Consider the following 25,795-nt stretch of genomic DNA (forward strand, 5'->3'; position numbering starts at 1 on the left):
GAGAAAGAATGTGTGTATATAAATAAATAACGGATGGGGTACGAGGGGGAGGTGGGGCATTAGCGGAAGTTAGAGAAGTCAATGTTCATGCCATCAGGTTGGAGGCTACCCAGACGGAATATAAGGTGTTGTTCCTGCAACCTGCCAACCTACCGACTCGCCTTTGTCCGTCCTGCTTGTTATTTCCTCAAAGAATCCCAACAGATCCGTCGGGCAAGATTTCCGCCTTAGGAAACCATGCCGGCTTTAGAAGGTGCCTCCAAGTACCCCCGAAACCTCATCCTTGATAACGGACCCCAACGTCCTTCCGTTCCTGGCCCTGGGATCTGGCCCCACCCTCGCCAGACCCCGTGCCGGAGGCAACGGGGAGAGTAGCTGGAGGGTCGTCCCTCAACCTGAGTCGTCGTAGGAGTCCCTCGAAGCCCAGGAACCTTGGAGGGAGGGTAGATCACCTGAACAAGACCCAAGGCCAGCTCAGAAAAAGGCAGTCACTTTATTAAACATTAAATTAAAAAGCGCAAAGAATAAAATAAACAATGCTTAAATAAGACATGGGCAAATTCCAGCAACTTACTGTGAACGCTGTACCCAAACGTCTATGCTATCAATAATGCTAACAGCTTAACTTGGTCCTGTAATGGTTAATATTGCAAACAGGACAGGCAGATCTGTCCCAGCTGGTTAATGCAGTTTAATATCCTCCGGGAGGAGTTAAGAGTTCGTGCGGGAGGCAGGCAGCTCCTTGTGATTAAAGTCCTGGTCATCGGCGGGAGACGAGGGTTCTGCTGGAGACCGCTCCCTGAATCAGTCTCTCCGTGGTTCCCTCCCAGGGCCGTGCGGAGGCCGAGCTGGGGCTGATGAGGCGGAAGGGGAGAGGTGGTCTCATCTCCACGGGACGCGGTCGTGCTGGGCTCTCCACTGGCTGCGGTGAAAGGGGAGCGCGTCGAAACGCTGGCCCACGGCGCCGAGCTCGGACCCAAAGCTGGCAGGGCGGAGGTGAGGGGTCGGGGGGGCGGGGAGGCACAGACGCAGTCTGGAGGCGGACAGGTTCCGCTGATGGGACGGTGAGCGGAGAGACGGGGCTGGAGGGGGAAAGAGACGGGGTGAATGAGGAGAGAAGGGGGAAAGAGTGGAGAGAGAGAGAGGGAGTGAAGAGAGAGGGGAGAGGGGGAGGGGGAAGAAAGAGAGAGAGGGGGTGAAGAGAGAGGGGAGAGAGGGGAGGGGGAAGAAAGAAAGAAAGAGACAGATAGAGTGAGTGGAGGGAGAGAAAGGGGTGAGAGAGAGACAGACAAGGGGACCAAAGAGGATGGAGGGGAGGGGAAATTGGGAGGGACAGTAGAGAGGGGAGAAGAGACGAGAGGAGAGGAGGGGGAGAGGAGAGAGGATAGGAGAGGGGGAGAGAGGAGAGAATGGGGAGAGAAGAGGGGAGAGAGGAGGGGGAGGAGAGAGGATAGGAGAGGGGAGAGGGGAGGGGGAGAGAGGAGGGGGAGAGAGGAGGGGGAGAGAGGAGGGGGAGAGAGGAGGGGGAGAGGCAGGAGAGGGGGGAGAGGAGGGGGAGAGGAGGGGGAGAGGAGGGGGAGAGGAGGGGGGAGGAGGGGGGAGAGAGGAGGGGGAGGGGGGGAGAGAGGGGGAGGAGGAGGGAGAGAGGAGGGGGAGGAGGAGGGAGAGAGGGAGGAGGGGAGAGGAGGGAGGAGAGAGGAGGGGGAGGAGGGGGAGAGAGGAGGGGGAGAGGAGGGGGAGAGGAGGGGGAGAGAGGAGGGGGAGAGGAGGGGGAGAGAGGAGGGGGAGAGAGGAGAGAAGCAGGAGGGGAGAGGAGGGGGAGAGAGGAGGGGGAGAGAGGAGGGGGAGGAGGGGGAGAGAGGAGGGGGAGAGAGGAGAGAGGCAGGAGGGGAGAGGAGGGAGGAGAGAGGAGAGGAGAGAGGAGGAAGAGAGGAGAGGGGGGGAGAGAGGAGAGAGGCAGGAGGGAAGAGGAGGGAGGAGAGAGGAGGGGAGAGAGGAGAGAGGCAGGAGGGGAGAGGAGAGGGAGAAGAGTGGGGGAGAGGAGGGGGAGAGAGGGGAGAGGCAGGAGGGTGCTGGTGTCAGGGACTCGTGCAGCTAATCGATCAGGATGTGAGGGTCGGCTGAGTGGGGGGTGGGAGTTCCCGCACGGCCCCACCGCAACACTGGAGACCCTCAGTCCACGAGTCCAAAACGCTCTGATGCTGCTCCAGGGCGATCACCGTCTCTGCTTCTCACACCTGTGCACGGAAGAGCAAGATCCCACAGTGAGGGCGCGGGGTGACGAGGCTCCGGAACCCTTCCCATTAACCCTTTACTTGACCCCCTCCTGCTAAATTAACCTCTTCCTATCCCATTATCCCATCTCCTGACCCATTAACCCCATTCTTCCCCTAACCCGCTCCCTCCACATTTACAGCCCTCCCCTCTCCTGCTCCATTAACCCCTTCCTGTCCCATCAATGCACTCCAATGTTAACTCTCTCCTGCTTCGCAAACATTTCCATTAACCCCTTTCTGCCCCATTAATAACCATTTGTTAACCCTTTCCTTCAGCGTGTCCCTCCCCCCACTCTCTCAAGTTACTTCAGGTTGTTAGAGCCGGGGGTGGTAATGGGGACAAGCTCCCACTACCTATTAAGTGCTCCCAATGGCGTGCACCTCAAATAACCTCTGACTACCAGGCCCAGCTCCCGGCCTTCACGTGTGGCTTAGCTACGAAGCCTGGTGGAACCGTTTCTCCAGACAGCAGAAGGGGCAAAGGTGGGTTACTGATGCCTTAAAATCAGTCGCTCAGGGCAGATGGGGGTCGTCAGTGGCGGCCAGACGCTTGTCTAGGAGAAGGAAAACTCTGATCTCAAACCTCCACTGCCTTGCGACTATACCCACTCATGGGGAAACGCCTCGGGAGTAAACCCTGAGGGAAAAATCCGGAGCTGGAGTCCCTGAGGCAGTCCTACGTTGAGTTCAACGCTGACTGGCAACTCCTGGTGCCAAACTGTATCGGTCTCTGCTGTTCCTTTGGGTTCATCGGATGCGTGGGGAGGGGGAGCTTGCTACACGGGCGACAGTTTGCTCTCCGTATTGTCCTGCCCGGGCTTGTGTATCTAGACAGCTGGGATGTAACATCCGTGGTCGACGCTGACCAATGAGGCCTCAGAACAGCACGCCCCCTCTAACCCTTCCACTCCAGGTTTACAGCCCTCCTGCTACCCCTCCCCTGCCCCATTAGCCCCCCCCCGGCCACCCACCCACCTGCACGTGTGCTCATTCAGCTCCTGCCCGCGGTCCCGGCACTTGCGGTGGGAGAGCCGACACTTGCACTCGCAGGTCAGGGGGTTCTGCTCAAAGTGATGTCGCCTCTTCGTAGAACAGGGTCTGCAAGGTGTCCTGGGGGAGGTGGGGGGAGAGAGAGAGAGAGACAGAGGGCAGTCAGTGAGGGGTGGGGAGGGAAAACGGCCCGCCATCATACCACGTGTGGTCAGGTGGTGGATTCATCAACTGGCCGTGGTCCTTCCTCCCCCCCTACCCTTCAGAGATAGGGATCCCTCACCCCCACCTCATGAGGACCCACCACCGTGAGGGGGCAATCACTCCCCAACATAGAGAGAGGGGAGGCTCCCTCACCCACCTGTCTGAGTGGAGGGAATCTCCCGCACTCGCCACCCACACCCTGAGAGGGGCGTCCCTCGCCACACTCACACCCCCACCCAACCCCTGCTCTTCCACTCGGGGAGGGGTAGATCCCTCACTGTCACTTGACAGAGGAAGCTCCCTCGTCCAGGCAGGCGAGCTCCTTTACCCTCTACTCTGAAGGGAAGCTCCTTCATGACCATGCTGAGGAAGCCCCCTCATTTTTCTCCACCCCCCCAACTCTGAAGGGGGAGCTCCTTCGCTCCAGGTTTGGACAGACCCACCACCACCCCGGGCAGTCGATGAACCCAACAGCCGACACCACCGGAGGCACAGCGCGCAGCCAGAAAGCCAGATACCCGGCACTAGGACCCTGGGGAGGAGGGCAGCCAGCACGTCGAAGACCCGGCACTAGGACCCCGGGGAGGAGGGCAGCCAGCCACCGCCATGCAGAGACACCAGCACCCGAAGAGCTCAGGGGAGGGGGCACACTCACGGGGCAGAGGTAGCGGGACAGGAAGTGGGGAGGGGGAAAGGAGGGATGAGGGAGTTTGTTGGGAAGAGTTGCACATCGGGGAAAGTTGAGGGAGAGTGGGGAAGGGCGGAGGGAGAAGGGAAGGGGGGCCCGGTTGCGGGAGAGGAGCTTGTAGGGATGGAGGAACGAGTGGTAGGTTGGAGAAAGTAGAGGGAGGGAGAGAAGGGGAGGGGGAGAAGGGGAGGGGAGAGTGGGTGGGGGAGGAAAGGGAGGGGAGAGAAGGGGAGGGGAGAGTGGTGGGGGAGGGGAGGAAGGTGAGGGCAGAGAAGGGGAGGGGGGAGTGGGTCGGGAGGGGAGAGTGGATCGGGAGGGGAGGGAGGGCAGAGAAGTGGAGGGGAGAGGGGGGGGGAGGGGAGGGAGGGTGGAGAAGGGGAATGAAGAGGGAATATATTGGAGGTAGGAGAGGGAAGAGAGGGGCAGGAGGGATGAGGGGAGGGTGCAAGGGCAGAGAAGAGAGGGTTGAGGGTGGGGGAAGGGATGGGAGAGGGAGTTTGGGGGAAGGGATGGGTACTTGGGGAAAGGGGAGGGAAGCAGGGCTAAGGGAAGTGGGCAGAGAGGTCAGGGGGAAGGGGAGGAAGGATGGAGTCAGTCCCCTGCTGTCTCCACACACACACACACACACACACACACACACACACACACGCACACATACGGGTGTGCCGATGCCATTTTCCGGTTTTTTTTCCGATGTCCTCTGCCCGTCTTTCGTCGGGAATGTTCTACTCTGCAAGAGAAATATTACAACTCCAGCATTTGGGCAGGACAGGGGCTGGGACGGGGTGGGGCTGAGCCGGGGTATCCCACTCCCTGACCCTGGGAAGGGCGTGGGATAAACGCGGCTCCATCCGCTCCCTTCCTGACCTCCTCGATCCGGTGTTGGCAGGGAGTCTCCCTGGCTTCCCTTCCCCCCGCACCCCCCCCTCGGGGCGGGTCCCACGGCCCGTTATTCCTCTGGCCCCCTCCCTGCCAAAGCCCTTCCAGTGAAATGACAACCTTCCCCAGAGAAAAGAGAGCAGCTGATACAGTTACAACGAAGGCAAGACCAGACATCCCACCTCTCCCGGAAGTTCCAGGAGTCTCCTGCAAATTGATGGTGCTACCTCCCTGAAGAGTTTTTGCAGGGTGGGACGTCTGCAAGGCAGTGGCAACGTTCCATGAGGAATTTGAGGAGACGCGGTATGTCACCAAAGACTCGCGCAAATTTCTACAGCATTCTGACCGGCTGCCCCACCCTCTGGGATGGAGGGGCCATTGGAGAGGATCAGGAGAAAGCTGCAACCTCGGCTACTGGCCTCCACCACCCTCGAGGCCGTATTCGAAAGGCGGCGTCCATCATTAAGGACCCCCATCACCCAGGACATGCCCTCTTCTCATTGCTACCATCAGGGAGGAGGTACAGGAGCCTGAAGGCACACACTCAACGATTCAGGAACAGCTTCTTCCCCTCTGCCATCCGATTTCTGAATGGACATTGAACCCAGGAACACTACCTCACCACTCTTTTATTTGTTTTTGCATTACTTACTTTACCTTAACTATTTAAAAGAGATATATACTTAATATAACTCAATTTTTCTTCTCTATATTTATTTATCATGTACCGCATTGTACTGCAGTAAGCAAATTTCACGACACATGCCGATGGTATTAAACCTGAGTCTGACTTTGATTAACCGCTAGTAAACAGAATAATCTGGATTCAATTCCCACCGCCCCCCGCAAATTACCAGTCCTTATTTTATATAATTCTTTACAATTGTTGAACTGTTCATTACTAGCTTGTTTCTGGTAATATCATGGATTTTGTGTTGTGTGGGTGCTCCGCGGTCTGGAGGAACGTCGTCTCGTTTGGTTGTATTCGTGAACAGACAGATGACAATAGATTGGAACTTGAACTTGCGCAGTGCCCTGGGGAGTATTGGAGGACAGAGGGACCTGGGGGAAACCATTTCCTCTGACCATATACCCAGCAGCCTCTGCGTGGGAAAACTCTCCCCCTCAGGGACCCTTTCAAATCTTTCCCCTCTCAGCTTAACCCTGTGCCCTCTAGTTTTATTCCCCCCCCCGCTACTCTGGGGGAGGGAGAAACAAAAGAGCAACCACCCACTTAACCTATGATCTTCATGATATTGCAAGGTCACTTCCTTGCCCCCTACGCTCGAGGGAAAACTGTCCCAGCCGACCAAACTTCTCTCCAACATCGCAATCAAACCCATTTCCACCACTTGCACTGGCAGCTCCTTCTGCACTCTGAAAGAAGTAGTTGTTCCCCCTTTGGGCTCCCTTTAGGTATTTCACCTTTCACCCTTAACCTATGACCCCAGGTCCTAGTGTCACCCAACCTCAGTGGGGAAAAGCCTGCATACATTCACCCCATCAGTAGCCCTCATAATTTTGTATGCCTACATCAAATCTCCCTTCAATCTCCTGCAGTTCAGAGGAAAAAGTACAAACTTATTCAACTTTTTTATAAGTCCCGGCAACATCTCTCTGCGCTCTTTCAATCTTATTGACATCTTTCCTGTATGTAGGTGACCAGAACTGCAGACTACACTCCAAATTAGGCCTCACCAACATCTTATACTATTTCAACGTAACATCCCAACTGTGTCTTCAGTACACCAACTTAATGACGGCCGTCGTGCCAAAAGCTCTCTGTTTTGGGCCAAACGCGGGTAAAAAGGCGGAAGCTTGGTTACGCAGGCCGCAAACACAGGAGATCCTGCAGACACACGACGCTGGAAATCCAGAGCAACACACACACAGACACAAGACGCTGGAGGAACTCAGCAGGTCAGGCAGCGCCAATGGAGAGGAATGAACAGTCGACGTCTCAGGCCAAGGTCCTCCAACAGGACCGGAGAGGAAGGGAGGAAGAAACCAGAGGCTCCAGAATGTGACTGGGTTTAGATAAGTGGGTTGCCGGGGATTGGGATGGGCTGAAGAGCCTGCCCCCTTCTGCATAAATCTAGACTCAGTGGCCACTTTGTTAGGTGCTTCACGTACATCCTGTACCTGATAAAGCGGCCACTGAGTGCGGGTTTGTGGTCTTCCAGTCTCCGACATGTTGTGCGTTCAGAGATGCTTCTCTGCACACCACCGTTATTTGAGTTACTGTCGCCTCCCTGTCAGCTTGAACCAGTCTCCTCTGACCTCTCTCTCACTAACAAGGCACATTGGCCCACAGAACTGCCACTCGCTAGACTTTTTGCACCACTCTCTGTAACCTCGAGAGACCGCCGTGCGTGAAAATCCCAGGGGATCAGCAGTTTCTGAGATACTCAAACCACCCCATCTGGCACCAGCGACCCTTCCATGGTTCAGGTCACAAGACCACACTTCTTCCCCCATGCCGATGTCTGGCCCGAGCAACAACTGAACCTCTTGCCCGTGCCGGCATGCTTCGAGTTCCTACCACGTGATTGGCTGATTAGGTATTTGCATAAGCGAGTAGCTGTAGCCAATAGCGTGGCCGCTCGGCTCAGAAGAAATGGTGGAAGCTTTGAGTTTAGCAAAATAGAGGGCTCGGTAATTTCTAAAGTAAGTACCTGTACGGCACAGCTTTGTGGGCCGAAGGGCCTGTATTGTGCTGTAGGTTTTCTGTGTTTCTATGTAGTTGTGTTGATGGCGAATCTGGTGACTGGGCCTTCACCCTTGTATAACCATACAACAATTACAGCACGGAATCAGGCCATCTCGGCCCTTCTAGTCCGTGCCCAACTCTTACTCTCACCTAGTCCCACCAACCTGCACTCACACCATAAACCTCCATTCCTTTCCTGTCCATATATCTATCCAATTTAACTTTAAACGACAACATCGAACCTGCTTCAACCACTTCTGCTGGAAGCTCGTTCCACACAGCTACCACTCTCTGAGTAAAGAAGTTCCCCCTCATGTTACCCCTAAACTTTTGCCCCCTAACTCTCAACTCATGTCCTCTTGTTTGAATCTCCCCCACTCTCAATGGAAAAAGCCTATCCACGTCAACTCTATCGATCCCCCTCGTAATTTTAAACACCTCTATCAAGTCCCCCCCTCTGAACTAATAGAAAAATGGAAGAGACCACACAGACTGATCTCTGTCACTGGCGTTACCTCCTGCCAACCCAGACACGCGCCCTCCCCCTGCCGTGCGTGCCCAGAGGGTTTCTGCTGGGCGACAAATCTTCTAACTACGTCGGGCACCACCTCACACAGCCCGAGCTTTGCTGTCTGCAATACTCACAACGCGCTGGAGGAACTCAGCAGGTCGGGCAGCATCCGCGGAAAAGATCGGTCGACGTTTCAAGGGTTCCGGCCCGAAACGTCGACCGATCTTTTCCACGGATGCTGCCCGACCTGCTGAGTTCCTCCAGCGCGTTGTGAGTGTTGCTTTGACCCCAGCATCTGCAGATTATTTTGGGCTTACTGTCTGCAATAATCCTTCACTGGCACTTGCTGGGGTGGCCCCCATCATTAAGGACCCCCCCCCCCAGCAACCAGGCCATGCCTTGTTCTCATTGCTAACATCAGGGAGGAGGTACAGGAGCCTGAAGGCACACACTCAACGATTCAGGAACAACTTCTTCCCCTCTGCCAGCCGATTTCTGAACGGACATTGAACCCACGAACACTACCTCACCACTTCTTTAAAATTTCTATTTTTGCACGACTTATTTAATTAAACCTGCCTCTGACGTGCGTCCCGGAGATCTAACCTTGGGACACTTCCTGCATCCAGTGCACACTCAAACCTCTCCAATAAGTTGGATCAAACTGGGGGGGGGGGCATAATTTTAAGGTGACTGGAGAAAATATGGGGGGGGGGAGGTCTGTCTGGAAGTAGGTTTCTCACGCAGAAAGTGGTATGAAGCACCCTTCTAGGTGCTGGGAGAGGCAGATACATCGGGAGCATTTAAGAAACTTTTAGAGGGACACTGGGATGACAGAAAAGTGGACTGTTCTACAGAGATAACTGGGAGGGGTATACTCTGGGAATATTGTATTCAGCTCTGGTTGCCTCATCATGGGCAGGACGTGGAGACTTTAGACAGGGGGCAGAGGAGAGGCACCAGGGTGCTGCCTGGATTAACGAGCTTGTCTTTATGAGGATAGGTTGTGCTTTTCCCTTTGGAGCGAGGGACGAGGGGAGACGAGAGGTTCACCAAATGATAAGTGGCACGGGTCGAGTGGGCACCCAGAGACGTTTCTTCTCCCCCCAGGCTAATACGAGGGGGACTAACTCTACGGCGATGGGGCGTGGGGAGAAATGTCCAGCGGTAAGTTCTTTATACAGAAAACAATGGGTGCGAGGAGCACTCCGCCGGGGTGGTGGTAAAGGCAGACACGTGAGGGGCATTTAAGAAACTCTTAGATAGCAATCTACGTTGAGATAGAAGTCTATGTTGAGATAGAAATGTGATGATTCCATCATCACATCGATGATGGAAAAATGGAGGCCTATGTGGGAGGGAAGGGTTAGAATATCTTGGGGTGGGTTAAAGGGCCAGCACAACATTGTGGGCCGAAGGGCCTGTGTTGCGTTGTGAAGATTTAGAATGTGACTTATCTTCCACCAAGCCAGGGTTCCGGCTCCCCATCGCTGACCTGTGACCCCGGGGTTCAGGTAGAACAAGGAAATGGGAAAGAGAAGAGGGAAGGACGAAGGTTTGGTGTGAGAGTGGGAATGAGGAAGGGGGGGGAGAGGAAAGGTGGAAGATGGAGGGGAGGAGGGGAGAGGCAGGGACAGCTTGGCTCACCCTGTGTACAATGCCCCGCCGTCTGCTGGCCGTGCGTGGAAGAGGATTGAGGGGAACTGTGCCGGCCCTCTGCAGCCCTGCCTCTCCCGCTGACCCGGCTGCAGGCAGGCTCCCGCCAGGGGGCTTCTGTGGGGAGACAAAAACACGGGGAGAGATGGAGAGGGAGAAAGAGAGAGATAGAAAGTGGAAGAGGAGGGATAGGGCGGAGATAGGGAGAGGGGTAGGGAAGCAAGGGGGAGAAGAGGATGGAGGGGGAGGGGAGAGGGAGGGTGGAGAGGGGGAGAGAGAGTGGGAGGGGAGAGGGGAGGGGGAGTGGGGAGAGGGGGGAGGGGAGGGGGAGAAAGGGGGAGAGCAGGGCAAGAGGGGGAGAGGGGAGAGGGGGAGGGGGGAGAGGGGAGGAGAGAGAGGGAGAGGGGGAGAGAGAGGGGGGAGGGGGGAGAGAGGAGGGAGGGGTGGGGAGGGAGAGGGGGAGGGGAGAGAGGGGGGAGAGGGGGAGAGAGGAGAGAGGAGGGAGGGGTGAGGGGGGAGAGAGGAGGGAGTGGTGAGGGTGGTGAGGGGGAGGGGGAGAGAGAGGAGAGGGGAGAGAGGAAGGAGGGGTGGGGAGGGAGAGGGGGAGGGGAGAGATGGGGAGAGGGGGAGAGAGGAGAGAGGAGGGGGGTGAGGGGGGAGAGAGGAGGGAGTGGTGAGGGTGGTGAGGGGGAGGGGGAGAGAGAGGAGAGGGGAGAGAGGAGGGAGTGGGGGAGAGGAGGGGGGTGAGAGAGGAGGGAGGGGTGAGAGGGTGGTGAGAGGGGGGAGAGGAGGGGAGAGGGGGAGAGGAGGGAGTGGGGGAGAGGAGAGGGGGAGAGAGGAGGGGGGAGAGAGGGTGAGTAGAGGAGAGAGGGGTAGAGGGAGAGAGAGAAAATCAGAGAGCAGCCATCTATGCCTGCAGCCCTGCGAAGGGAGTGATCACCCAGTTTCCGTGATTCCCGGGGAGTCAGGAGGAGGAGGGGCACGAGGGGGGGAACCCAGGGCTGCTCACGTTCTGCCCACTCTGCGGCATTTCAACACAAGACAACTGGAACGAGTGAGTGGGTCCAACTCCCAGTAACTCCCTCCCACCTTCAGACAACCTCGGCTTCAGAACCAGATGGCAAGTCACTAACCAGACCGGGACACTTGCAAGTCTCCTGTTAATGCTCATCCCGACAAGGGCCGCTGGACAAGGGTAGTTATTGCTGCAGAAAGGGTGCTTTACTCTGTATCTAACTAAACTAAATTAAAAGTCGTTGCCCCCAAAGTTTTACATGTGTTTTGCAACACCCATAAAATGCTGGAGGAACTCAGCAGGTCAGGCAGCATCTGTGGAGGGGAATAAACAGTCGATGTTTCAGGGCTAGAATCCTTCATAGGACTGAATCTTGCAAAATGGCTAAAAAGATCTTCTCTCCTATCAGATTCCTTCTTCTTCAGCCCTTTACCTCTCCCACCAATCACCTCCCAGCTTCTTACCTCATCCGCCATCTCCACCCAATCGTCTTCTCCCTCACCTGGCCTCACTTATCACCCGTCAGCTTGTAGTCCTCTCCCTTTTGCCCCCATCCCCATCTTCTCATAATGGCTTCATTCCCCCTTTCCTTTCCAGTCCTGAAGAGGGGTCTCAGCCTGAAACGCCAACAGTTCATTCCCCTCCATAGACGCTGCCCGACCTGCCAAGTTCCGACAGCATTTTGCTCTGTATTTGTATTTTTGATGTGTACTTTAATAGCTTCTCATAAAACAAAATCTAACAATAAAACGTTAATCCAGTGCCCACGGTTTCCAGAAAGATACTGGTGAGCCATGTGCTCTCTTGTTGGAATCAGTCATTGTTTTAATACTTCTTATAAGATATCAGTTGAATTAATGCAAGACTAAAATCATAGCAACACACACAAAAGTTGCTGGTGAACGCAGCAGGCCAGGCAGCATCTATAGGAGGAGGTACAGTCGACGTTTCGGGCCGAAACCCTTTGTCAGGACTTCGTCAAAACCTGCCACTAAGGGGGACGCAGTTGTAGTCTGGTGTACTGACCTCTACCTTGCTGAGGCATAGCGACAACTCATGGATACCTCCTCTTATTTACCCCTCAGAACTGACATCATTTGTATTTTTAACAATTTTTGTCTTTAACAAACTCATTTGTCTCCACCTACTGGCAGGAGGCAGTACAGCAGTTATATATACCTTGGCATTTTCTGATTGGCTCAGTATGAGCACATGACACCCGTGTTTTAATTGTTTTAATTATGTAGCCTCTCGCTTGGTTTATCTCTAGCTAAGGAATTTCTGTTATCTCTGCTACTCAGCTCCTCACTTCGTTTCAAATGCTCTGTTTAATCTTCAAAATAAACAATCGTGAAGAGTCAAAGGTTCCTCGCTCATTCCCGAGCTCCTAAAAGAACCCAGGGATCGAAAATAACCCAAGATCCGACACCCTTGGAACTCGATTATCCCCTCGCATCCAGACGCTCCATCTTCCTCCGACTTCAGACCTGGTTTCATTTCTGACTGATTCTAGTTGAGATTGAAGTTCATCCCCTTGAAACAGTGACCGCGTCTCTCTCCCCGTAGACGCTGCCCGACCTGCTGAGTGTTCCTGGCCTTTCCTGGGTTCGTTTTAGGTAGAATTCAACTCAGTCAACCAAGTTATACCCAACCTGAGCTAGTCTGGGGGATACGGGGCCGCCTAACCTTCTCCTATCTGTGAACCTGTCCAAATGTCCTTTTTAGGAACGTCACAACTGTATCTGCCTTGACCACTTCCACTGGCAGCTCGTTCCACAGACCCACCGAGACCCTTCCATCAGGACTGGAAAGGACAGGCGGGGGGTGGGGGGGGGGAGGGAAGGAAGCCAAAATAAGAAGGTGGGGAGGGGAAGAGTACAAGCTGGCGGGAGATCGGTGAGACCAGGTGAGGGGGATGTAAGAAACTGGGAGGTGATAGGTGGAAGGGGTGAAGGGATGAAGAAGGCGGCGTCTGATAGGGAGAGAGAAGATCTTTCCCGTTGACCCTTTCCCGTCTCACCTTCAACCTTTGCCCTCCAATTCTGGTCTCCCCCGCCCTGGGGAAAAGACCCTTGCGGTAGCTAGTCGCCTTATCTGTGCATCTCATGGTTTTGTTAAAAGCTCTGTGAGGCCACCCAGCACTCTTACAAGAACAGCCAACGTCAGAGTACAGGCCCTTCAGCCCACAATGCTGTGCTGACCCTTTAACCTCAATCGAACCCCTCCCTCCATTTTTCTTTCATCCGAGAGCCTCTTGAACGTCCCAAATGTATCTGCCAGCCGCGTGTTGCACACAGCCACCACTCTCTGTGTAAAAACCTACCTCTGACATCAAACCTCCCCTCCCCATACTTTCCCCCAATCACCTTAAAGTTATGCCCCCTCATATTAGCCATTTCCACCCTGGGAAAAACAGTCCCAGGTCTATGTCCCCTCACCCATACCGAGTCACCTCTCATCCTCCTTCACCCCCAAAGAGAGCAGTCCCAGCTCACTTGACCTTGTCAGACACGCTCTCTAACCCAGGCAGCATCCTGGTGAGTCACCTCTGCCTCCTCTCTGAGGCTCCCACATCCTTCCTGCAATGCGGTGACGAGAACCGGACACTGTATACTCCGAGCGCGGCCTGACCAGAGTTTTAAAGAGCTGCGTGGATAAGTTCACCCACCTCCAACACGGAACCTGTGGACTGGCTGTCAAGGGCCTTGACAGGCCCAGCCAGAGTCCTGATCCTAACCCGACCGAACATCCCCGGCAGGACCTCAAGTTTGCTGCCCCCCTCCCCAACAAACCTGGCACAGCCTGAGCAATCTTGCAAGGAGGAGTGGGCAAATCTTGCTCCATCACGTTGAGCAAAGCTAATAGCGACTTGTCCAAAAAGACTACTGGCTGTAACAGCTGCAATTCAGCACCAATCAAAGGGGGCTGAGTGCTTTGGAACTGCCGACATTTCAGTTATTGAACTTTTTGTCTTTCGTGCTTTACAGTTTCCTCTGTTTTTTTTGGGACTTTACAATGGAAACAGGAGCTTGTCATTCACAAATTTAAAAAACTCTCAGTTAAATTGATCAAAATCCCTGGTTGTAATACTTATTTATGTCAAAAAATGGTTGGGGGCTGAATACTTTTACAAGGCACTGTCCATACTGTCAGAGTCATAGAGAAATATGGGACAGAAACAGGCCCCTCGGCCCATCTAGTCCATGCCAAACCCTTTAAGCTGCCTACTCCCATCGACCTGCACTGGGACCATCGCCCTCCAGACCCCTACCATCCATGTACCCATCCAAACTTCTCTTAAACATTGAACTCGAGCTCGCATTCACCACTTGCGCTGGCAGCTCGTTCCACACTCTCACCACCCTCTGAGTGAAGAAGTTTCCCCTCATGTTCCCCTTAAACTTTTCACCCTTAACCCATGACCTCTGGTCGTCGTCCCACCCAACCTCAGTGGAAAAAGCCCGCTTGCGTTTACCCTATCTATACCCCTCATGATTTTGTGTACCTCTGTCAAATTTCCCCTCAATCTTCTATATTCCAAGGAATGAAGTCCTAATCTATTCAAGCTTTCCTGCAGACCTGGCAATGACCTGTAAGTTTTCTCTGCGCTCTTTTACATCTTCCCTGTAGGTAGGTGAACCTTGAACATTATCTTCTGACTCTTGAACTCAGTTGCCTGACGAGTGAAGGCCAGCACGCCACATGCTCTCTGAACAACCCTCTCAGCTTGCACCGTAGGTTTAGACTTAACACCATAAGATATAGGAGCAGAATTCGGCCATTTGGCCCAACGAGTCTGCGCTGCCATTTCATCATGGCCGATCCACTTTTCCTCTCAGCCCCAATCTTCCCGTACCCCTTCATGCCCTGACCAATCAGGAATCTATCAACCTCTGCTGTAGACCCCTCATTCTTCTGAACTCCAGTGATCACAGGCCCAGAGCCATCAGACGCTCCTCATATGACAAACCGTTCAATCTTGGAATCATTTTTGTGAGCCTCCTGAGAACCTTCTGAAGGTTCAGCACACCCTTTCGAAGAAAAGTGGCCCAAAGCAGCTCATAATACTCCAAGTGAGGACATAAGAGCTTAATAATTTCTCAACAGTACATGGGAGAGAGCTTCACTCTGTGTCTGACTCTGGGAGTGTGTGATGGGACGGTGTGGAGGGAGCTTCACTCTGTGTCTGACTCCGGGAGTGTGTGATGGGACGGTGTGGAGGGAGCTTCACTCTGTGTCTGACTCCGGGAGTGTGTGATGGGATGGTGTAGAGGGAGCTTCATTCTGTGTCTGACCCCGGGAGTGTGTGATGGGACGGTGTAGAGGGAGCTTCACTCTGTGTCTGACCCCGGGAGTGTGTGATGGGACGGTGTGAGGGAGCTTCACTCTGTGTCTGACCCCGGGAGTTTGTGATGGGACGGTGTGGAGGGAGCATCACTCTGTGTCTGACTCCGGGAGCGCGTGATGGGACGGTACAGAGGGAGTGTGTGATGGGACGGTGCGGAGGGAGCTTCACTCTGTGTCTGACCCCGGGAGTGTGTGATGGGACGGTGCGGAGGGAGCTTCACTCTGTGTCTGACCCTGGGAGTGTGTGATGGGACGGTGTGGAGGGAGCTTCACTCTGTGTCTGACTCCGGGTGTGTGTGATGGGACGGTGTGGAGGGAGCTTCACTCTGTGTCTGACTCCGGGAGTGTGTGATGGGACGGTGTAGAGGGAGCTTCACTCTGTGTCTGACTCCGGGAGTGTGTGATGGGACGGTGTAGAGGGAGCTTCACTCTGTGTCTGACCCCGGGAGTGTGTGATGGGACGGTGTGGAGGGAGCTTCACTCTGTGTCTGACCCCGGGAGTGTGTGATGGGACGGTGTGGAGGGAGCTTCACTCTGTGTCTGACTCCGGGAGTGTGTGATGGGACGGTACAGAGGGAGTGTGTGATGGGATGGTACAGAGGGAGTGTGTGATGGGATGGTACAGAGGGAGTGTGTGATGGGACGGTGTGGAGGGAGCTTCACTCTGTGTCTGACCCCGGGAGTGTGTGATGGGACGGTGTGAGGGAGCTTCACTCTGTGTCTGACCCCGGGAGTTTGTGATGGGACGGTGTGGAGGGAGCATCACTCTGTGTCTGACTCCGGGAGCGTGTGATGGGACGGTACAGAGGGAGTGTGTGATGGGACGGTGCGGAGGGAGCTTCACTCTGTGTCTGACCCCGGGAGTGTGTGATGGGACGGTGCGGAGGGAGCTTCACTCTGTGTCTGACCCCGGGAGTGTGTGATGGGACGGTGTGGAGGGAGCTTCACTCTGTGTCTGACTCCGGATGTGTGTGATGGGACGGTGTGGAGGGAGCTTCACTCTGTGTCTGACTCCGGGAGTGTGTGATGGGACGGTGTAGAGGGAGCTTCACTCTGTGTCTGACTCCGGGAGTGTGTGATGGGACGGTGTAGAGGGAGCTTCACTCTGTGTCTGACCCCGGGAGTGTGTGATGGGACGGTGTGGAGGGAGCTTCACTCTGTGTCTGACCCCGGGAGTGTGTGATGGGACGGTGTGGAGGGAGCTTCACTCTGTGTCTGACTCCGGGAGTGTGTGATGGGACGGTACAGAGGGAGTGTGTGATGGGATGGTACAGAGGGAGTGTGTGATGGGATGGTACAGAGGGAGTGTGTGATGGGACGGTGTGGAGGGAGCTTCACTCTGTGTCTGACCCCGGGAGTGTGTGATGGGACGGTGTGGAGGGAGCTTCACTCTGTGTCTGACTCCGGGAGTGTGTGATGGGACGGTACAGAGGGAGTGTGTGATGGGATGGTACAGAGGGAGTGTGTGATGGGACGGTGTGGAGGGAGCTTCACTCTGTGTCTGACCCCGGGAGTGTGTGATGGGACGGTGTGGAGGGAGTTTCACTCTGTGTCTGACCCCGGGAGTGTGTGATGGGACGGTGTAGAGGGAGCTTCATTCTGTGTCTGACTCCGGGAGTGTGTGATGGGACGGTGTAGAGGGAGCTTCACTCTGTGTCTGACTCCGGGAGTGTGTGATGGGACGGTACAGAGGGAGTGTGTGATGAGATGGTACAGAGGGAGTGTGTGATGGGACGGTGTGGAGGGAGCTTCATTCTGTGTCTGACTCCGGGAGTGTGTGATGGGACGGTGTAGAGGGAGCTTCACTCTGTGTCTGACCCTGGGAGTGTGTGATGGGACGGTGTAGAGGGAGCTTCACTCTGTGTCTGACCCCGGGAGTGTGTGATGGGACGGTGTGGAGGGAGCTTCACTCTGTGTCTGACCCCGGGAGTGTGTGATGGGACGGTGTGGAGGGAGCTTCACTCTGTGTCTGACTCCGGGAGTGTGTGATGGGACGGTGTGAGGGAGCTTCACTCTGTGTCTGACTCCGGGAGTGTGTGATGGGACGGTGTAGAGGGAGCTTCACTCTGTGTCTGACCCTGGGAGTGTGTGATGGGACGGTGTGGAGGGAGCTTCACTCTGTGTCTGACTCCGGGAGTGTGTGATGGGACGGTACAGAGGGAGTGTGTGATGGGATGGTACAGAGGGAGTGTGAGATGGGACGGTGTGGAGGGAGCTTCACTCTGTGTCTGACCCCGGGAGTGTGTGATGGGACGGTGTGGAGGGAGCTTCACTCTGTGTCTGACCCCGAGAGTGTGTGATGGGACGGTGTATGGGAGCTTCACTCTGTGTCTGACCCTGGGAGTGTGTGATGGGACGGTGTAGAGGGAGCTTCACTCGGTCTGACCCCGGGAGTGTGTGATGGGATGGTGTGGAGGGAGTTTCACTCTGTGTCTGACTCCGGGAGTGTGTGATGGGATGGTGTAGAGGGAGCTTCACTCTGTGTCTGACTCCGGGAGTGTGTGATGGGACGGTGTGAGGGAGCTTCACTCTGTGTCTGACCCCGGGAGTGTGTGATGGGACGGTGTGGAGGGAGCTTCACTCTGTGTCTGACCCCGGGAGTGTGTGATGGGACAGTGTGGAGGGGGTTTCATTCTCTGTCTGACCCCGGGAGTGTGTGATGGGACGGTGTAGAGGGAGCTTCACTCTGTGTCTGACCCCGGGAGTGTGTGATGGGACGGTGTGGAGGGAGTTTCACTCTGTGTCTGACCCCGGGAGTGTGTGATGGGACGGTGTAGAGGGAGCTTCATTCTGTGTCTGACTCCGGGAGCGTGTGATGGGACGGTGTAGAGGGAGTGTGTGATGGGACGGTACAGAGGGAGTGTGTGATGGGACAGTGTGGAGGGGGTTTCATTCTCTGTCTGACCCCGGGAGTGTGTGATGGGATGGTGTAGAGGGAGTGTGTGATGGGATGGTGTAGAGGGAGTGTGTGATGGGACGGTACAGAGGGAGTGTGTGATGGGACAGTGTGGAGGGGGTTTCATTCTCTGTCTGACCCCGGGAGTGTGTGATGGGATGGTGTAGAGGGAGTGTGTGATGGGATGGTGTAGAGGGAGTGTGTGATGGGACGGTACAGAGGGAGTGTGTGATGGGATGGTGTGGAGGGAGCTTTACTCTGTGTCTGACCCCGGGAGTATGTGATGGGACGGTGTGGAGGGAGTTTCACTCTGTGTCTGACCCCGGGAGTGTGTGATGGGACGGTACAGAGGGAGTGTGTGATGGGACGGTACAGAGGGAGTGTGTGATGGGATGGTGTAGAGGGAGTGTGTGATGGGACGGTGTAGAGGGAGTGTGTGATGGGATGGTGTAGAGGGAGTGTGTGATGGGACGGTGTAGAGGGAGTGTGTGATGGGATGGTGTAGAGGGAGTGTGTGATGGGACGGTACAGAGGAAGTGTGTGATGGGACGGTGTAGAGGGAGTGTGTGATGGGACGGTACAGAGGAAGTGTGTGATGGGACGGTGTAGAGGGAGTGTGTGATGGGACGGTACAGAGGGAGTGTGTGATGGGACGGTACAGAGGAAGTGTGTGATGGGACGGTGTAGAGGGAGTGTGTGATGGGACGGTACAGAGGGAGTGTGTGATGGGACGGTGTAGAGGGAGTGTGTGATGGGACGGTACAGAGGGAGTGTGTGATGGGATGGTGTAGAGGGAGTGTGTGATGGGACGGTGTGGAGGGAGCTTCACTCTGTGTCTGACTCCGGGAGTGTGTGATGGGACGGTACAGAGGGAGTGTGTGATGGGACGGTGTAGAGGGAGTGTGTGATGGGACGGTGTAGAGGGAGTGTGTGATGGGACGGTGTAGAGGGAGTGTGTGATGGGACGGTACAGAGGGAGTGTGTGATGGGACGGTACAGAGGGAGTGTGTGATGGGACGGTACAGAGGGAGTGTGTGATGGGACGGTGTAGAGGGAGTGTGTGATGGGATGGTACAGAGGGAGTGTGTGATGGGACGGTGTAGAGGGAGTGTGTGATGGGATGGTACAGAGGGAGTGTGTGATGGGACGGTGTAGAGGGAGTGTGTGATGGGACGGTACAGAGGGAGTGTGTGATGGGATGGTGTAGAGGGAGTGTGTGATGGGACGGTGTAGAGGGAGTGTGTGATGGGACGGTGTAGAGGGAGTGTGTGATGGGATGGTACAGAGGGAGTGTGTGATGGGACGGTGTAGAGGGAGTGTGTGATGGGACGGTGTAGAGGGAGTGTGTGATGGGACGGTGTAGAACTTCACTTTGAACAGTTCCTCAGAGACTCGAGCTACCTGTGGGATTTGCTGTGGACAAATTCGTAGGCGCACCTGCTAACATCACAATCCTGCCGCTGTGACTGGGGCGGTTTGCCACCCGAGGAGGGGCTGAAAATCCCTCCGTTCCTCTCAGAGCCTAAAACTAACCGCAGAAAACTGGTGAACTCACCTCGTGGGGACGCGTTTTATATCTTTCTTTGGTCTGAAACAGAAGAAAGTGAGAAGTCAGAGCAGCAGGCCTGGACAATGTCGAAACCCCCCCCCCCTGCTCCCCGTGCACCCTCCAGCCCCACCCCAACACAGTTCTCACCCTGGCACACCCACCCCTCACACTCTCCCTTGTCGGATTAGCGTGTAGAGTTCTTACTTTTCCTGTAATTTTCTTTTAGCGTAATTTTTCTATGCTTGCTTACAATTTTTTTAACATAATCATTTGTTTGCACACAAATTTTCAGCCAATTTTTAAGGAATTGAGATACAATGCAGAATAGACCCTTTGTGCGCTTTGAACCGTACCAGTCAGTGACCCCCCCCCCCGATTTAACCCCAGCCTGATCACGGGGCAATTTACAATGACCAATTAACCCACCTACCTTTGGCCCATGGGAGGAAAGAGGAGCACCCGGGGGAAACCCACGCGGTCACGGGGAGAACGTACAAACTGCTCACAGGCAGCGACAGGAATCGAACCCAGGTCGTCTGTACTGTGAAGCGTTGTGCGGACCGCTACGCTACCATGTCACCCCGTGTTCTAGTAACTGTGGGATTTTCTGTATTTTCAAGAAGCTTCTCAGTGTCATGGGCCAGATGTGGAGAGAGACAGACAGAGAGAGGGAGACAGAGAGAGAGAGAGAGAGAGAGAGAGAGAGAGAGAGAGAGAGAGAGAGAGAGAGAGAGAGAGAGAAATTTCAGGTTCCTGGGTGTTAATATCTCTGAGGACCTAGCCTGGTTCCAACATATCGATGCAGCTACAAGGCAGGGCAGTGGATATATCTCATTAAGAGTTTGGGGAGATTTGGATTGTCAACTAAAACGCTCGCAAATTTCTACAGCTGTACCGTGGAGAGCATTCTAACTGGCTGCATCACTGTCTGATATGGGAGTGTGGGGGCTACTGCACAGGATCGAAGTAAGCTGCAGAGAGTTGTAGACTCAGTCAGCTCCATCACGGGCTCCAGCCTCCGTAGTATCCAGGACATCTTCAAGGAGCAGTGTCTCAAAAATAGACATTAAGGACCCCCACCACCCAGGACATGCCCTCTTCTCATTGCTACCATCAGGGAGGAGGTACAGGAGCCTGAAGGCACACACTCAACGATTCAGGAACAGCTTCTACCCCCCTGCCATCCGATTCCTGAATGGACACTGAACCCTTGAACATGACCTCACTACTCTTTTATCTCTATTTTTTTTTGCACTCCTTATTTACTTTAATTATTTACATATTTACTGTAATCCACAGTTTATCCTCTATCACTATGTACTGCTGCCGCAAAGACGACAAATTGGTTGCCATGGATACGTTGGGCCTGTTGCTGGGTCGGGTTGCTTTCAGGGTTGAGAGGGGTAGAGGGAATATGGAGCTGTCACAATAACCTTAAAGGTGACTGTAAATGTTTTTGTGGATGTTTGTGAAGAAAAAGCATTTCAGGATGTATGCTGTGTACATTTCTCTGGTTAAATTGTACCCTTGAACCTTTGAAATGTTATCAGTGAGGTGCCCACTTCAGGGGTATCTGGTCCTGGGCTTTCAGGATTTGCTTAGGCTTGGGAGAACTCCCCCCTCCCCCTACCCCCCCCACCTTCTTCTCCGCGCAAACTGTCCCGGGAGCTGGGCCTTCCCCTCCCCCCCTCGAATCAGGGGGTGGGTGGGGTGAGAACGTCCCGGATTCTGGCCCTGGTTCTGCCGCGTCGATCTCTGGCTCTTACCTACATTCACAGCGTCTGTGATGGACGAAGGACATCTCCACCAGCTGGCTGGTCCGGTGCTTCACCTTCAAAATCTGCGAGGGGGCGAGAACGGAGAGCGTTTCCAGACGTCTGGGGAGCAGGTGTGGGGCGGGGGGGTGGGAGGGGAGAGGGGGGAGAACCGACACGGATCGCGGCGGCTGCGGCAGGAATGGTACACAGTCACCCGTGTACATACATGTATACACGCATGTATTTGCCTACACAATAACATGCACACGTTCGAGGAGCGGTGCCTCAGAAAGGCGGCGTCCATCATTAAGGACCCCCATCACCCAGGATATGCCCTCTTCTCGTTGCTACTATCAGGGAGGAGGTACAGGAGCCTGAAGACACACACTCAGCGATTCAGGAACAGCTTCTTCCCCTCTGCCATCCGATTTCTGAATGGACATTGAACCCGTGAACACTACCTCACTACTTTTTTAGTGGAGGGAGGAGACGATGGCGGTGCGACGCAGCGCACGCGGCCATTCCGAATGATATCGATATATGTAACTAGGGGTGCCGTGCACAATCCGGATTTGATGGAGACAGCCGTGAGAAGCATGGAGGAACATCTGGAGTAACTTCTGAAATGCCCGCTTCGCTGTCGCTGCTACTGTGCGATCGAGAATCCCCGGAGGGGAAGGCCCCAAATCCTCGGCTTTGCCTATTGCCTGTTGCCGGGGGCGGGGTCGAAGCATCTGGCAGAGATGGTGCTCGGTGCTCGGTGTCGGGAGCTGGTCGGAGGCTTGGAGTTTTTCGAACGGACTCGGAATCGGACTGTGGTCGGATGCTTCCGGGATGCTGCATCGGCAAGTTTGCGGCGCTGGAGGTTCACCGTCTGCATGAGATGTGGGACTTTCGAGAGACTTTGAGACTTTTACCGTGCCATGGTCTGTTCCTATCAAATTACGGTATTGCTTTGCACTGTTGTAACTATATGTTATAATTATGTGGTTTTTGTTAGTTTTTAAGTCGGTTTGTCATGTGTTTTCGTGATATCATTCTGGAAAAACACTTTATCATTTCGTAATGCCTGCATTACTAAATGACAACAAAAGGGGACTGCGTGTCCTCGTAATCATAATAAATTTCTATTTTTGCACTATTTATTTAATTTAACTGTAATGCCCTAGTTCCCATCTTTACTATTATGCTGTAGGTGTTTCATTTAGCAGCTCTGTAAGAGCTATTTGGGTTATTGTTGAAGATAAGGGATGATGAGGAACGTGTGTCGTCCAATCAGGTTGGTGGAACTGAGAGGAGATTTTTTTTTTTTGGTGAGGGACACTAAGGTTGGTCTTGGGGCATTTTTTCGAGAGGAGATGAAGAGAGAAGACGCTGGGGAGAACTGGTTGTAGTGTATGACCTGGTGGGAGACCCGGTTTGTTCGAGGTGGACGGTGAGTGACGTTGGGAAGTTGGTGTGTGCTTTTGCATTGACCGAGGGCCCAGCACGTGAGTGACAGCGAAGTTCAAGATGAGCTCCAACTGTTCAATTATTTTTGCTTTTCTTCACTAACCCTTTAGTTAAGATTCATAAATATGATTCCTTTAACAGTGTGCAGTGTGCTGTCTGTTATTTATTGGCACCGAGTTGTGACAGGGTAGTGAATCACACAGCATCCACACAGACCGGGGTTTGGTGTGGAAGAGCCGTTTCAATCTCGTGGCTTTGGCGGGACGGGAGCGGGTGTCCCCAGACTTACGCAGCCAAGGAAACCAGCGGGGTTCCAAAAGTATTTAATATATATACTTACTGTAATTCGCACTTTTTTCTCTCTGTATTATCATGTATTGCATTGTACTGCTGTCACAAAGTTAACAAATTTCACAACAACACACACAAAATGCTGGAGGAACTCAGCAGGCCAGGCGTCACCTATGGAAAAGAGTGCAGTCAATGTTTCGGGCCTGCCGAACGGTTTCAGCCCAAAATGGCGACTGTTTACTCTTTTCCATGGTGCTGCCTGACCTGTTGAGTTCTTCCAGTGTTTTGTGTGTGTGTGTGTGTGTGTGTGTGTGTTGCTCAGATTTCCAGCATCTGCAGATTTTCTCTTGTCTGAAATTTCACGGCATATGCCGGAGATATTAAAGCTGGTTATGATTGTCCGGGGGAGGGGTTGTGGTGGCACAGCGGTTAAGTTCCAGGACCAGCAGCCAGTGGCAGGAACTTGGAGCTCGGGTTCAAATCCCGCCACCGCCGGGTGTGAAATTTAAATTGGCGTCATCGAATTATCCTGGTGCTTGTAAATGGCGTCAGAGACCGGGAAACTATGGGCTCATTGCAAAAGAAAGCTGATTTTGGATGGTTTGCGGCGGGGGGGAGGGAGGAGTTAGCCATCTGTAGCAGGGCTGTCGTTATTTGTAGGGGATGGGGAAAAGGAAGAGGGACGAAGAGAGGGATGGGGACGGGGAGAGGGACGGAGAGAGGGATGGCGGACGGAGAGGGGGAGGGGGGACGGGGAGGGGGATGGGGGATGGGGAGAGGGACGGGGGACGAGGAGAGGGATGGGAAACAGGGAGAGAGACGGAGACGGGGATGGGGGACAGGGACGGAGAGGAACGGAGGTGGTTTACCTGCATGAGGACAGTGTCAGTGTCTGTCGGGACACACTGGAGCTGCTCGTCGTTACAGCATCCGGAGCAGCGGGTGAGGAGGACGCAGGAGGGCACGAAGATGTACTCCACCTCATTGGGATACTCGCCGTTGATGGCCACCAGCGTCTCGCGGGTCTGGCACACCGACCGCCAGTACACATCCATCCACGTCATGGCTGCCGGGACACACGGGGCGGCCGTTAGACTTGGCACACCCGCCCCGACCCGGCCCACCACACCCACCTCCTCGCTCCCTCCTCCAGCCCTTGTCCCACAGTGACGCAGTCTGGAGAGCCGCTGATCCAGGTTAATCCTGAACTCCAGCTGTTTACGTGTTTACATGTGCGTGTGTGGGTGTGTGTTCGAGCACGTGACCATGTGGGTTTCCAACAACCTAAGAAGGACCTTCTATGTCCGACCCCCGGAGTGTGTGATGGGATGGTGCAGAGGGAACTTCACTCTGTGTCTGACCCCGGGAGTGTGTGATGGGATGGTGCAGAGGGAACTTCACTCTGTGTCTGACCCCGGGAGTGTGTGATGGGACGGTGGGGAGGGAGCTTCACTCTGTGTCTTACCCCGGGAGTGTCTGATGGGACGGTGTGGAGGGAGCTTCACTCTGTGTCTGACCCCGGGAGTGTGTGATGGGACGGTGGGGAGGGAGCTTCACTCTGTGTCTGACCCCGGGAGTGTGTGATGGGACAGTGTAGGGGGAGATTCACTCTGTGTCTGACCCCGGGAGCGTGTGATGGGACGGTGTAGATAGAGGGAGCTTCACTCTGTGTCTGACCCCGGGAATGTGTGATGGGACAGTGTAGGGGGAGCTTCACTCTGTGTCTGACCCCGGGAGTGTGTGACGTCTCACTGTCCCAGTGCTTGCTGTGAGCGGTAACTCAAAGGTCCAGATTCAGTCCCCTACCTTGGCTTGCCTGCTGACGAGCTTCTCGAGGAATCAGTGAGGGCTGGAAGGAAAGGGAACCGGTTAGCAGACTGACCCTCCTCTCCACCCACCCCCACACCCCACCCCAGTCTGTGACAGGCTGCAAGTGCTGAGTGGCCTCTGGGAGAAAAGTCCCGACACATTGGCCCAGCAGGAGGCCATTCGGCCCATCGTGTCGGTGCTGGCCCAGGCCCCCCCCCCATTCCCTGGCTTATCTCCTGCTGTTTCTACCCCTTGCCCCACACACAGAGGGACAATTTGCAGAGGCCGATTCCGCACATCAGGAAACGGTGGCATCGGTGAGGAACACCACGGGATCACCGCGGAACGCATAATGAGAGAGGTCAGAGGGCAGCGGCCGGGAGTTTAACCTTGAAGCGGATGTGCTGCGGCAGCTGAAGACCACGAACGCATACTCAGTGGCCAATTTACAGGAGGAACCTAGTACCGTGGCCACTCAGCGTGTGTACGTGTATATTTGATAGATCAACGTTTGATAGGTTGTGAGTTCAGAGATGCTCTTCTGAACATCACTGCTATAACATGTGGTTATTTGAGTTACTGTCGCCTTCCAGTCAGCTTGAACCAGTCTGGCCGTCCTCCTCCGATCTCTCTCATTAACAGGGTGTTTTCACCCACAGAGCTCACTGGATATTTTTTATTCTTTGTTTTTCGCACTATTCTCTGTAAACTCTAGAGACTGCGCGTGAAAATCCCAGCAGTTTCTGAGATACTCAAGTCACCCCA

The 25,795-nt window shown here is 54.5% G+C and overlaps 1 protein-coding gene across 5 annotated transcripts in view; it reads right to left on the minus strand.

The window, feature by feature from the left end:
* Positions 1–1,723: 1,723 nt before the first annotated feature.
* Positions 1,724–25,795, minus strand: part of LOC134339605 (vascular endothelial growth factor A-like) — a 46,401-nt gene continuing 22,329 nt past the window's right edge. The window contains exons 2-9 of one of the 5 annotated variants that reach the window (XM_063036262.1): positions 25,028–25,070; positions 24,091–24,287; positions 21,488–21,561; positions 19,728–19,760; positions 9,906–10,031; positions 4,817–4,888; positions 3,252–3,386; positions 1,726–2,237 (exon numbers count right to left, since the gene is read on the minus strand). In XM_063036262.1, coding sequence (XP_062892332.1) covers positions 2,216–2,237; positions 3,252–3,386; positions 4,817–4,888; positions 9,906–10,031; positions 19,728–19,760; positions 21,488–21,561; positions 24,091–24,287; positions 25,028–25,070 — 702 coding nt within the window. In that variant the 3' untranslated portion in view covers positions 1,726–2,215. Of the gene's footprint in view, positions 2,238–3,251; positions 3,387–4,816; positions 4,889–9,905; positions 10,032–19,727; positions 19,761–21,487; positions 21,562–24,090; positions 24,288–25,027; positions 25,071–25,795 lie in introns of all 5 variants that reach the window. The other 4 variants (XM_063036263.1, XM_063036265.1, XM_063036264.1 and 1 more) reach the window with 4 other exon arrangements.

This window comes from Mobula hypostoma, chromosome 30, assembly GCF_963921235.1.
Source record: "Mobula hypostoma chromosome 30, sMobHyp1.1, whole genome shotgun sequence".
NCBI classification, from domain to species: Eukaryota; Metazoa; Chordata; class Chondrichthyes; order Myliobatiformes; family Myliobatidae; genus Mobula; species Mobula hypostoma.